This window comes from Somniosus microcephalus, unplaced genomic scaffold, assembly GCF_052327205.1.
Source record: "Somniosus microcephalus isolate GS21.2 unplaced genomic scaffold, FLI_Smic_1.0 unresolved_chr2, whole genome shotgun sequence".
Taxonomy (NCBI): domain Eukaryota; kingdom Metazoa; phylum Chordata; class Chondrichthyes; order Squaliformes; family Somniosidae; genus Somniosus; species Somniosus microcephalus.
This window is the reverse complement of record NW_028225180.1, coordinates 40679945-40694064: the sequence shown is the minus strand read 5'-3', so window position 1 is coordinate 40694064 and position 14120 is coordinate 40679945. Positions and strand designations below refer to the sequence as shown.

Sequence of the window (14120 nt, the reverse complement as noted above, 5' to 3'; positions counted from 1 at the left end):
ATCTTTTGTACCATTGTTGTTTATCCAATCCCCGGGACTCCGCTCACTGCTCCTGAACTCCCAGAATTGGATTTTGTCGGGGAAAAACAGCTCTGGAACAATTGATCAGTTCGGATTTTTTCCAGCTCTCTCCGGAGATGTTTCTCTCGCCACTCTTCATGGTCTCGGCCTCTTGCCAGCAGTTCATGTTCTACAAGTGTCCGATCTCGAACAGTAGAAATGACCGTTAGCTCAGCGTATCGATCAACCAGCTGGAAAATCTTAACCTTCTCCTTTATTAGGATAGTGTTCACTCTCAGTGTTTCAGTTTGTACCCGGAGTGTTTCCTTGTGTTTCTGTTGAAGGTCTTCAATTAGAACAGACAGAAAGTGGTTTCAATGTTAGTTAGATTGTCAAAGAAAGCTCCGATATACTGCTCAGCTTTTCAGTAAAATGTGACACGAACTATTTCGAAATCTTAATCGTAGACAGTTAGAAAACCAAACAGTTCATGTGAATCTTAGTTGACAGGAAATTTTTGAGAGATGTTCCAAATCTACATGGGACACCAATATTTACTTAACACGGCGAGCTGGGTGAAGGTGAAATGTTCGCTCTGATGGAGAATACTATCTGTTGCACAATGTACTGCAGACATCTCATTACAAATCCACAGGTGATTCTGGTTATGTGGCTGTAGTGGTTATAATGGATAAATGATTGAACCCCACACCCAGCAGAGCGGAGCTTTTGTACAAATAGCAAATCGGGAATTGGGCAGCAGAGAGGGACAGGCTCACAATGTACTGATTGGGCAGCACTGAGAGAGGGACAGGCTCACAATGTACTGATTGGGCAGCACTGAGAGAGGGACAGGCACACAATGTACTGATTGGGCAGCACTGAGAGAGGGACAGGCTCACAATGTACTGATTGGGCAGCACTGAGAGAGGGACAGGCTCACAATGTACTGATGTTCCCCAATTATTTGATCAGTTCTTTTCTTGGGAAATTCTATACATTTCTGGTTAACATGTCACAGGGAAATGTTAATGTTATTGTGAAGGTAAAAAGGGGATAACAACAACAGCCTGAATTGACATAGCCCCTTTAACTTAGTAATAATGTCCAGAGAGACTCAGCAGGAGCGTAATCAGATAAAAGGAAACACCGAGCCAAATAAAGAGATATTAGAACGGGGGACCAAAAGTTTAGTCGAAGAGGTAGACTTTTAAGAGTGAACAGGTGATAAGTAGAGGTGGAGAGGGTTGGAGGGGGAATTCCAGAGTTCAGGGTCAAGGCTGCTGAGAACACAGCCGCCAATAGTGGAGAGGTGAAAATCAGGGATACGCAAAGACCAAAATTGAGGAGTGCGGAGATCTGGGAGGGTTGCAGGCCTGGAGCAGATTACAGAGATAGAGATGGGTGAGGTCATGTACGGATTTGAAAACAAGGATGATCATTTCAAAACAAGGCATTGCCAGACTGGGAGCCGGCGTAGGTCAGCGAGCACATGGGTGATGGGTGAATGGAACTTGGTGCGAGTTCCGATAGGCGCAGCAGAGTTTTGAATACAATTTACAGAGGATGGAACGTTGGTGGTTGGCAAGCCTTAGAGTATTGGAATAATTTAGACTGGAGATAACAAAGGCATAGATGAGGATTTCAGCATTAGATGGGCTGAGGCAGGGGCACAGACAGCGAATGTTAGAGGTGGAAGTAGGTGGTCTTGTTGATGGAGTGTGTATGGGAGCAAAAGGCCAGCTCAGGATCTAATAGGATGCATTGGTTGCAAACAGTCTGGTTCAGCCTCACACAGTTGCCAGGGAGAGGGGTGGAGTCCGTGGCTAGGGAATGGAGTTTGTGGCCGCGACCAAAGATAATGGCTTTGTTCTGCCCGATATTTAACAGGAGGAAATGTTTACTCAGCCAATACTGGATGTCGGACAAGCTGCGTGACGCATCAGAGACAGTGGAAGGCCTGAGAGAGATGGTGGTGCGGTAGAGCTGGTCTCGTCAGTGGAACCTGACATTGTGTTTGTGTTTTCGGATGATGTCGCCAAGGGGCAGCATGTAGGTGATAAATAGGAGGGGACAAGGATAGATCTTTGGGGGATACCAGAGGTAACAGAGCGGGAGCGGGTAGAGAAACCAGTGCAGGAGGTTCCATTCTCTTGCTACGATTGGATGAATAGGAATGGAATGGAATTAAGAAAGATGATTAAGGGCATTGGGAAATTAAGATGAGGATAGGTCGAGGAAATTTGATTAATTTCCTTTATTGAAGAGACTTCAGATTCCTGAAATTGAAGTGATTCTGATTTCTATGGCATTAACAGCATTGCTGCAGGAACCAGGCTCACTGAGAAGGGAATCAGGTGCTAACAGAAAGTTCCAATTAAGAGGTAAGAATTCAGATGGAATTGAGATTCAATTATTTCACCCAAAGGGGAATAGAATAGGGGATCAAGTTACCAGGGAAGGGCATTTGGGGCAGAGTAAATGGGACCGAGAGACAATTTGATGTGTTTGTGGAGACACTGATCAGATGGACAGGTGAGATCTTCACTGTTACAGGAACAGACTTGTTTGGGTCAAGTGGATTTATTCTGCTTCTCAGAATGTTCCTGCTGTAATTTTGTTTCAGAAAATACTAACACTGTTTGAGTGGTGCTGCACATACAGGCTGCATGGCCTAGAATTTGATCGGGGCTGAAAACGGGCGTGCAGTGAGCGGAGCGTGCATTGCACATGCCTCTTAGCGTTGACTCAGGCAGCAGGTATTATTTGTGCTGACTGTAATGAGCTAGTGGTGCAGTTAGCGCTACCCAAGCTATTCACTGGTTATGCGCCTATGTTTTCCTTTGGGCGGGGGTGGGTGATAGATATCGGGCCTCCCTGCCGCCAATTAAAAAGGTAACCAGCACCTTGTAAAGGTACTCTCTGGGTACAGACAATAGGGAGACAATTGAGAAGTGGTCAATGGCTGCTGGAGCTACAGATCGTGCCCCGAGATTCACAAACATTGCCCTGGAGGCCCTGGTAGAGGCAGTGGACAGGAGGAGGGACATTCTCTGACCCCTAGTGGGCAAGAAACCCTCCAGTCATCAACTCCATCGACAGTGGGAAGAGGTGGCCAAGCAAATCAATAAACCATCGAACTTTACGGCACAGAAGGAGGCCGTTTGGCCCATCATGCCTACACTGGCCGAAAAAGAGCTATCTAGCCTAATCCCACTTCCTAATTCTTGTTCCGTAGCCCTGTAATTTACAGCACTTCAAGTGAGCATCCAAGTGAGCATCCAAGTACTTTTATAAATATGATAAGGGTTTCTGCCTCTACCACCCTTTCAGGCAGTGTGTTCAAGACCCCCACCACCCTCTGGGTGAAAAAATGTCTCAACTCCCCTCTAATCCTTCTACCAATTACTTTAAATCTACGATCTCCTGGTTATTGACCTCTCTGCTATGGGAAATTGGTCCTTCCTATCCATTCTATCTCGGCCTCTCCTACTTTTATACATCTGCCTCATAATTTTAGCAGTGTTGGAGGCTTAGCTCCCAGGACATGGCCGCAATTACGTAGTGACTTCACTGGAGTTGTCAAGGTAAGAATACCGCTCTCTTACTCTCTGCTCATACCTTCCCTATCTCCAGGCTCACTACTCACTATACTCATAATACTACCCTACCCACTTCTCTTCACCCCCCTACAATCACTGCACCACACTTCACTCTATATCCTTCCCCACAAAGTCACACATCCCAAATCTGACATCTTAAATGCTGCATACCAGCTGTTCCACCATGACAGGCACATTTTCAAACACCATCACAAGACTGTTGCGAACACACTCCCTTCTTTCCGAAAAACCGACAGTGCACGATCGAATATCTCGGCCTACGGCTAAGTACTACGCCCATTGGGACATCAACCATGACTCATCCAGGGAAGCCCCAATAAATTCATGTTCACTGCTGGTTAATTGCTGTATTAGACCGTCTGACCACTGGGAGTTTGATGCTTTATCCCGGTCAGTGACGTGCAAAGGCCAGTCGCATGAGGAACTGGATAAACTACTGGAGTAATGGCAACGTCTGCAAGTTTACAGATAATCCCAAGCCTGTTGTGAATTGTAACTTCATCCCACACATTTCAATGACACATTTCAGTATCAATAAGTGAAAATGAAGTTGAATTCTGTTTGCCCAGCTCTTGACCTTTTCACCCCCAGATTCTGGAAATCTCGAAAACAATGGTAAAAGTTAAAGCCTCTGATAATCAGAACCGAAATAATCTGTTTGAAATCTTCACCCCATCACCTACCTTTCAGCTGACTAGGAACTTCGGATAAACGTTCTGTGGCTTTCATGTCATTAAATATCAAGAAACCTGTTTAAATAAATTAGTTTTCATGAAAGTAAATCTGTGCTCTACTTTAGTAAAATATGTAATATTAGATGTGAAATTGAATTCAGTGAGTGATTTTACCGTACCAAGTTCCTGTATTTCTTTCAGTATTTTGTCCAGCTTTGGTACACCATGGCGCATTTTCACAAAGGATTCCCACATTGTCCTTCGGGCCCGAGAGCCTTTCTCCATCACCAGATTTAGGAGAAGTTTGGAACTGTCCGCCCGGTTTCCCTTCTCCACGAGCTCAGTGAATTTCTGTAAAGAATAATAATGAATATATTGAGGAGCGGAGTGAAGGGGCTGCAACGATAATGAACTGGAAGAGATTTTCCTCTTATTGCGCTCGGGCAAGAGGACAGCCTGGGTGGAGCAGAAAGAGGAAAACAGGGCGGCGTTGGTTGCCCAGAAGTATCAGAGTCTGTCTGCTTTCGGTCCCGTGCACTCACAATACTCTCCCTCTCCCCCGCCCACCCCCACCACACCCGTCTCTGGCACAACTGTGTGCTGTTTTCTTTCAAATATCTATAATCAATCTCGGAACAATGTGTAGAATCACCAACCATCTTTAGCAATTTGAACACAGACACTGTTCTTGTTGTTGCTGAGTTCACCCTGACACTGGCTCATCAGCAGAAAGGAAAATCGAGCACGGTGTAAAATGGGCGCTGATTCGTTCTGAGCCCGTTTAAAGGGCCTAGAAATTCATTAGGGCGCTGCCAGCTTTGCGCCCAGTTAATGCCTAGAGTGATTTTGCGCCAAAAATGAGTTTGCGCAGATATTCAGCGCAGCGGTATTGGCGGCGGTAGCCGTTAGCGCTGCGCCGGCACCGATGACGTCATCGGTGTGCGCAGTGCCCCGGTACCGCCCCGAAACCGGCCCAATCCCCATATTTAGTTGCGGCCGCCTCCTCCGAAGCGGCCGCAAACAGCGACCAGAGAACGGGGCCGTACTGAATCCTTAGTGGGGTGCTTTAAAGGGGAAGGTGCGGCCGGCCGCTTTTTCGGCGGCCGCCTGCCCGCACCTCCTTCCCCGGCCTCCTCCACCGCCCCCCCCCCCGCGGCATTGCCGGCTGGTTTGCGGGAGCCCGGCACTTCTCCGTTGTGCCGGGCTCTTTTGCCGGCACTCGCGATCGGGGCTCCGGCTGTTGCAGGCACCTCCCCCTTAAGAGGAGGAGGAGGCCTGCAGTACCGCAGCCTGCCGCTCCGCAGCGGCTGGCGCAGCGGCGCCAAGAGCGCTGATATTCAGTGTCAGCGCCCAAGCGGAGGCGGGCACACCCTGGTATAGCACCCGGCTCCGAATTGGGGCGCTAACAATGAATATCTGACGATCGCTATAGGCTTCCCGCCCAGCGCTAACTTTTAGGCGCTAGCCAGCTGGCGGGGCCATGGTGAATTTCTAGGCCAAGATCACTTTCACTCAATATTCACCCTGTTTATTGAGTTCGATACTTCTGATTCTGTTCAACAGCAGGTGCATGGTAAGTAATTTAATTGAAGTGAATATTAGTTACCGACTGGTTAATCTGCTGTCACTAACTTCGCCAGTCTGTTTTAAATGGGTCAATGACTCTGTTCAGCAGAATATTGCGCAGCAGGTTATAAATACTCACACACAAGAATTTTACTCCATCTCAGGAAGTGCCGATACTCTGAGGTCCATGAAATCTCAATGATTCCTGCAGGGATTTACTGAAGCGGTGGGATAAATCGCTTTTCCATGGGAATGTGAGTCCATTTTACCTAGAAGGTCTGCTCCTGCTAAGACAATGCAGACCCCACCCCACCAGGAACTGTACTTCATGTATTTAATCTCCACACCTCAATCTCCCCACATTAATCTGAACACCGCTGTCAAGACTCCAGCTGATGATGTCAAGGTGAATCCTGAATATCTGCTGTGACATCTCCATTAATTAACTGTGGTTGGATTATTTCTTCTGCTGCAGCAACATTGTGTTCCCTCCAGTATTTTGCATTTTTTCACTCTACTCTTATTTTGATAATTCACAGTTTTATTCAAAATAGACACCCATTTTTTGAGAGATTTTTTGGATGGGCTGCTACACATTGAATTCAATGTGAATTGGGGGTGACCATTGGTCTCGTCTGAGGCTTGTATGTCTCTGGTTTAGTACTTGCGGTCCAAGGTCCACAGTATGATCTACAGTTCGATTGTTTTATCGTTTCAAGCATTCATAAGACCCGGATCATGTCCCCTCACCTCTTTTTTCCCCCCTGTAACGCGATATATTCAGCTCTGTGACTGTGTTTTATAATGGAAGGTCCTCGGGCCTATGATCCGGTCTGCCCTACTCTGACCCCATTCCCCATTATTCTGATGTTAGAGGGCCCAAACCTGCTCAGCAATGCTCTGAGCAACTATTGGCCATGGATGGGAGTGTTTAACTTAATTTTGTAGGGGGACGGGAACCAGGATGAAGAATTAGAGAGGAGAAACAAGGTGTATGGAGCATTGCAAGAGACAAATAGCGCTAGAATATGGAAGAGCCCAGAGAGAGGAGGAATCAGTCAGGGGGGGAAATGCAAAACAGGCTAAGGCCAGTCTAGAGTGCAGATACATCAATGCACAGGGCGGGACCAATAATGTCGGTAAGCTGCAGGATATGGGTTATGATATAATAGCAATATGGAGACCTGGCTCAAACAAGGGGAGGAATCAGAACTTAACATTCCTGAATACAATGAGTTCAGGGGGAATAGGGAAAAAAATAGTGGGCTGGGGAGGGGTGACAGTAGACTGGGGGAAACACAGAGTAAATGCCAAGGAGGGATGGAATTCCTGAAATGTGTAGAGGAAAACATTCTTGATGAATATATTTCCAGCCCAACAAGGAAGGAAGCAGTGCTCGATCTAGTTATGGGCAGTGAAGTGGGGAAAGTGGAGCAGGCTTCAGTGGGACAGCATTTGGGGAACAGCGATCACAATATCATTAGGGTTCGAGTAGTAATGGAAAGGGACAATGATCAATCTAAGGTGAAGATGCTCAACTGAAAGAAGGCTTACATCAGTGAACTGTAAACGGATCAGTTGAATTGGAAATAAAGATTGGCAGGTAAAACTGTAAATGAGGAATGGGAGGCCTTCAAAGAGGAGATATCACAGGTACAGACCAGACACGTTCCTATGAGGGGGAAAGAAGAGCATCCAAAGCTAGAGCTCCCTGGGTGACTAAAGATATAGAGGTTAAAATTAAACAGATAAAGTTGGCTTATAATAAATGTCATTCATAATACAATAGAGAGAATCAAGAAGAATACAGAAAGTGCAGAGGAGAACTGAAACCGGAAATAAGAGGGCCAAAGAGATTGTATGAGAAAATATCATCAGTTAACATAAAGGGGAATACTGTAGTCATGTATAAATATTTAAATAGTAAAAAGATAATCAAACAATGGGTGGGACTGATTAACAAACAAAAAGATCTTTTTGTGGAGGTAGAGGGCATGGCCGAGGTACTAAATTAATACTTTGCATCTGTCTTCACAAAGGAAGAGGTTGCTGCCAATGTCAGAGTAAAAGAAGAGATAATAGAGAAATTGGACAAGATGCAAATAGGTAAAGGGGAGGCACTTAAATTATTGGCAGCACTCAAAGGATCAACTCCACCCTGTCCGGATGAAATGCATCCTCAGTTGCTGAGGGAGGTAAGGGTGGAAATTGTCGTTGTTCTAGTTACAATCTTCCAATCCTCCTTGGACATGTCAGTGGTGCCAGAGGACTGGAGAGTTGCCAAAAAAGCAGGTATAAACCCAGCAACTACAGGCCAGCAGCCTAATGTCAGTGGTGGGGAAACTTTTAGACATTCATACAGGACAAAACTGTCACTTGGAAAGACATGGGTTAATAAATTACAGCCAGCTCCAAGGATGAGCGACTTCAGTTACATGGACGGGATGGAACTGTCTATTTGACATCCCTGATCTAGGTGTATAAATAGGGAGACTTTCTGTAATTCTTTGGTATCCCGTGCTGAGAACTTGTCTGGCTTGGTTAGTATTCAGACTCCAAGGTACCTACTACTAGGTTGGAAAAGTTAGGAATGTTCACTTTGGAAAAAAGGAGACCTAATAGTGGTTTTAAAGATGATAAGAGGTTTTGACAGAGTAGATAGAGAAAAACTATTCCCAGAGGCCATAGATTTAAAATCATTGAAAAAGATCTAGAGGGAGGATGAGGAGAATTGTTTTCACTCAGAGTTGTCAGGATTAGGAACGCTCGACCTGAAAAGATGGTGGAAGCTGATTCCATAAATAATTTTAAAGGGAGTTGGACAAGTACTTGAGGATGAGGAACTTCGAGTTTGGGACAGAAAGTTGGAATTTGGCACTAAGCAGGACTTTTCTTTTAAAGAGTCTGCAGAGACACAATGCGTTGAATGGCCTCCTTCTGTGCTATAAGTTTCTGTGATTCTACTAAGTATAGCTGTGTAATTTACTTGAACATCCTGAGGATCTTCATAGAACCAACAAGTTGATTTAGCTCTGGTACCTGAATCAATATAAATTGGATCGTTCTATTCGGTTGATCCAACACTCCCCACAGGTATTTTTGTTGGGTTGTTTGTGCTGTTTGGGTCCAAAACTTGTTCACTGGTTTAACATTATCTAAAAAAAATCTTTCCTTTACCACGAGGATGATTTTTTTATCCTCTCACAGTTCCTTGATTTACTTTAAGTAGTTTGTAGGTCACTCAACTCATGAACTTCCTTTCAAATCCCGTCAGTTGTTTCCCGCCTCTCTCGGTTCCCTTTGACTTCAGCCCATGAAGGGTTATATCGGACCCGGTACCCTGTCCTTTCTTTGTACAGATACTAACGGATCTGCTGGGTATTTTCATATTTGTGTTGTTGTAAATCTGAAACAACATCAACAGTTTTAATCCTTTCTTTCTTATTTGGCCTGTTTCTCTTCTGCAACATTCTGTGATTCTAAGATCTGATATCCTGTCAGTTCTGTGATGTTTAAATAATCCAAATTCATTCTGTGTCGCTCCCACTCACCCGATGTTCTAGTCCACTAAAATGCTTCTCGTATGTTAACAACGAGCTGACTCCATCCACCCCTCCTTCAATCGCCTGTTCCAGTCTGTCCCGGTAGAAGTTCGTCAACTGGAACAGCTGGAAATCGTTGCACTCTGTGAAGAACTGAGTGATCGTAGAGTTCGGATCTGTGAACACAAATGGAAAAATATCCTCTTATACCAAACAGCCGCATTATCAAACACCTTCTCAAAACCCATATACACTGCAGATGCTGCATCCCATCGATCTATACAGTCCATTCTTTATAAAAGCGTACAAATTTGTCAGACACATTTTGCCTAGTCAGTCCGTTCCAGCCTCCCCTGATCATCCCCTGTATCTCAACGTTCACTAATTCAACCTTAAATTACGGAGTCAAGCATTCTGCTCGTAACTGCCGTAGACTAACTGTTCGAGTTACCCGATTTATCCTCTCTCCTCCACTGTTGAACAGAGACGTTACTTGGGCTTCTTCAGTACCCAAGTATATTGCTTGTATCTAAAACAGATTGAACAATTGTGGAGAGTCTGTCCTCCCTCCTCTGTGATTTGATTTAACAGCCTGGAGTGTGTTATCTCTGGGCCCAGTCACTTACCCATCTTGACTATTTTTTCAACTCCAAATCCTTCCCTACATTTAACTCCAACTATGATTCCACATCCTCCTCTAGTCCACCTTCTCGCACTACCACCATCATTTTTAAAAACTACTGGAAATATTTGATACCTCCTCAAAACATTATCCTCCACAACTGGATTCCCCCTTCATTCCCCAGTGATAGAACCTTGAATTATTGCTTTGCTTTTCATAAGCCCTGACTTTTTATATTATCCGCTGGCCTTGAACCTAATTCCCTTTTAACCACCCCGCCCCACCCTACAGCCAGAGATCACCACCTTGATGCTTTGTTTTACATTCCATTGCCTGACTTTAAATTCCCTCAATACAGCCCTCAAACCAGGCCAGCGTCCTAGACTCAACTATTCCCAGCTGCTTCATCAGTGACCTTCGCTCCATCATAAGGTTAGAAGTGGCGCTGCTCGCTGATGGATGAGCTGTGTTCGGCTCCATTCGCAATTCCTCCAAGAATGAAGCAGTCCATGCCTGATTGCAGCAATACGTGGATATTATCCAGTATTGGGCGGATAGTGGCAAATAATATTCGCACCACACAAGTGTCAGGCAATGACCATCTCCAACGAGAGATACCATAGCCATAACAGTCAATGACATTACCATCACCAAGTCCCCCACATCAACCAAAATAGAACTGGACCAGCCACATCAATCCCCCGTGTGTACTGGAGCAGGTCAGTGGTTGGGTTTTCTGTGGCAGGTGGCTCACCTCGTGACTCCCAAAATTCTCCCCCATGCTCCACACCATCCAGCACAAAGCATTATGCTTGATCAGCACCCCATCCATTGAGTTAAACATTGACTCCCTCCACCATTGGCTTACCATGGTTGCAGATTACTGTCGCCAGGATGCACTCCAGTAAGTCGGCAATGCATGTTCGACAGCACATCCCATACCCAGGACATGCACCACCTAGAAGGACAAGGGTACCAGGTACATGGGAACACATTCGCCTCAAAGATCTCCTTAATACAACCCTAAGGGACATGACCATGAACGGATTTAAACAACGATGGGAGTTTAATTTGGAGGTGCTGGGGGTCCGGGAGCCAATGTAGGTTCGCAAGGACAGGGATGATCGGTGAGTAGAGTTTTGATGCTCTTTGACGCCAGATAGTCCCCAGCCCCAACACCCCCGCCGACACCCCCTCCGACACAGCCCCGACACCGGCATCCCCACCCCCACCGACATGGCCAGAAGGAGCTTTTATGTGACCAAACTTTTGGTTAAAGAAGTAGGTTTTAAGGAGGGTCTTAAAGGAGCAGAGAGAGGTAGAGATGTTTAAAGAGGGATTTCCAGAGCTTCGGGCCTCCGCAGCGAAAGGCACTGCCACGAACGGTGGAGAGAAGGAAATCGGAGATGTGCCACAGGCTAGAATTGGAGAGCGCAGGGATTTCGGCGGGATGTACGACTGGAAGAGATTTCAAACATAGTGAGGGGCAAGGCCATGGAGGGGTTTGAAAACAAGGATGAGAATTTTAAAATCAATGCAATGCCGGAGCCAATACAGGTCAGTGAGCACAGGGATGATGGGTGAACGGGACTTGTTGCGAGTTAGAATACATGGAGCAGATTTTTGGATGCGTTCAAGTTTATGGAAAGTGGAAGGAGGAGGCCGGCCAGGAGAGCCTTGGAACAGTCACGTCCAGAGGTAACAAAGGAATGGATGAGGGTATCAGCAACAGATGAGTCGAGGCAGGGTCAGAGACCAGCGCTGTTACAGAGCTGGAAGTAGAAGGTGTTGGCTATGGAGTGGATATGTGGTCAGAAGCACATCGCACGGTCAAGTACGACAGCAAGGTTGCTAATGCTCAGATTCAGCCTCAGACAGTGGGCAGGGAGAGGGATGGAGTCGAGGGAACACAGTTCGTGGCGGGGGAGTCGAGGGAACACAGTTCGTGGCGGGGACCGAAGACAATGGCTAATGTTACCCTTCTACCTGCCCCACAGGTGCTGCTCACCCAGGAGAATCCCTCACACTGACACAGCTGGTTGACACTATTCAAGCATCTCCACACATCAGCAGGGTGCACGGTCTAGGAAACACTTACAATGGAAAGACTGGTCACACTCACAGGCCGAGGGGTGGGGCGTCCAGCGGGCACATGGGTTAAGTCAGTGCGGCGTAGGCAGAGGAAAGAGAGGGGGAGGCAGGGGGCAGAGCGGAGACAGGAATTTATTGCACTCTGGACAGTCTCACCCTGAATATAACAGACATTGTACAAGGGAGGAAACATACATCTCTTCTAATATCAAAACCAACTTCTAATATTGTTACTAACAGTAACGGTTCAGGTCAATGACTATCCTGAGAACAGGTTCAGGATCTGAAACATTAACCCCACCTTCCTCTCCCCACAGACACTGCCTGACCCGCTGAGTGTTTCCAGCATTTTCGGCTTTTATTTCTAATATTATTACTCATCCCCATTTCAGACTATATTCTGCGTTTTACTTGGTTTGGGTTCTCACCATTTCAGGATACACTGGGAAGCTGATGCTCGCTGTGTATCTGACGTTGATATTGGAAACACATTCCCTGCTTGCTTTGACCGGTGTTGTTCTACTTCTGTATTGTGTGTGTCTGTGACCAATGAAACAGGAGGCAAACACTCACCCATCATTTAATGTCTTTCACCGTCCCTAGCAATGGGACTCTCTCTGACATTTCTCCCCAGTCCATCTCCAGGACCAGTGTGTATCTGAGTCAATGGGACTCTCTCGGACCTTTCTCCCCAGTCCATCTCCAGGACCAGTGTGTATCTGAGTCAATGGGACTCTCTCTGACCTTTCTCCCCAGTCCATCTCCAGGACCAGTGTGTATCGGAGTCAATGGGATTCTCTCTGACCTTTCTCCCCAGTCCATCTCTGGAAGCTCTGAATCGGAAGGGTTCTCTCTGGTTGGTGGTCTCACAATCCTGTGTATTTCACCAACTGTTGTTCCTCAGTCTACAATCCCTGTTTACTCCAGCTGTGGACCTTCCTCAATCACACAGTCATTCCCCAGGAGATCTAAATATGGCAGAGCAGAAAATGAGAACAATATTGATGTTGTGAACTGGAATGTAGTGTACAATTTTCCCCCAACGTTTCAGATAAGTAAAAGTTCAGGGCCGAGTATTTATGTTTGATTTTATCCATTTCCTCAGATCCTCGTCCTGCCCGCCTGGGCCTCTCGAAAATCACCGGAATTCTGGATGGAAATGTACAATTTCTCCATGCGTTAGAGAAACCGTTGCTATCTGATCTCACTGGGCCCAGCCTCCCCGGGTTACACACGGTCTGATCTCACTGGGCCCATCCTCCCTGGGTTACACACTGTCTGGTCTCACTGGGCCCATCCTCCCCAGACCCATTCTCCCCGGGTTACACACTATGATCTCACTGGGGTAAACCGCCCAGTGTTACACACTGTCTGATCTCACTGGACCCATCCTCCCCGGGTTACACACTGTCTGATCTCAGTAGACCCATTCTCCCCGGGTTACACACTATGATCTCACTGGGCTAAACTGCCCAGTGTTACACACTGTCTGATCTCACTGGGCTCATCCTCCCCAGGTTACACAATCATACAAATTTACAGCACAGAAGGAGGCCATTCGGCCCATCTTGTCCGTGCCGGCCGACAATGAGCTATCTACCCTAATCCCACTTTCCAGCACTTGGTCCGTAGCCTTGTAGGTCAGAGCACTTCAAGTGCATATCCAAGTACTTTTAAACTGTGATGAGGGTTTCTGCCTCTACCATCCTTTCAGGCAGTGAGTTCCAAACCCCCCAGCACCCTCTGGGTGAAAAGATCACTCCTCAAATCCCCCCTAATCCTTCGACCAACTGCTTTAAATCTATGCACCCGGGTTATTGACCCTTCTACTAAGGGAATAGGTCCTTCCTATCCGCTCAATCTAGGCCTCTCATAATATTATGCACCTCAAATTAGGTCTCTCCTCAGCCACCTCTGTTCCAAAGAAAATAACCCCAGTCTATCCAAGTTTTCCACATAGCTAAAATTCCCCAGCCCAGGCAAAATCCTCATAAATCCCCTC

General features: G+C 46.4%; 1 protein-coding gene across 2 annotated transcripts; it reads right to left on the bottom strand.

The window, feature by feature from the left end:
- Window positions 1-19: 19 nt before the first annotated feature.
- On the bottom strand, window positions 20-12913 carry LOC147092551 (uncharacterized). 2 transcript variants are annotated; one of them, XM_085975947.1, is made up of 5 exons: window positions 12692-12913; window positions 9415-9581; window positions 4477-4648; window positions 4307-4372; window positions 20-346 (listed from the first exon to the last, which is right to left on the bottom strand). In XM_085975947.1, the coding sequence occupies exons 1-5, from the start codon at window positions 12696-12698 to the stop codon at window positions 21-23; spliced, it is 738 nt and encodes a 245-aa protein (XP_085832073.1). In that variant the 5' UTR covers window positions 12699-12913; the 3' UTR covers window position 20. The 2 variants fall into 2 exon arrangements, with proteins under 2 accessions (XP_085832073.1, XP_085832072.1); XM_085975946.1 differs by lacking the exon at window positions 12692-12913 and adding an exon at window positions 10896-10987.
- Between the last annotated feature and the right edge of the window lie 1207 nt (window positions 12914-14120).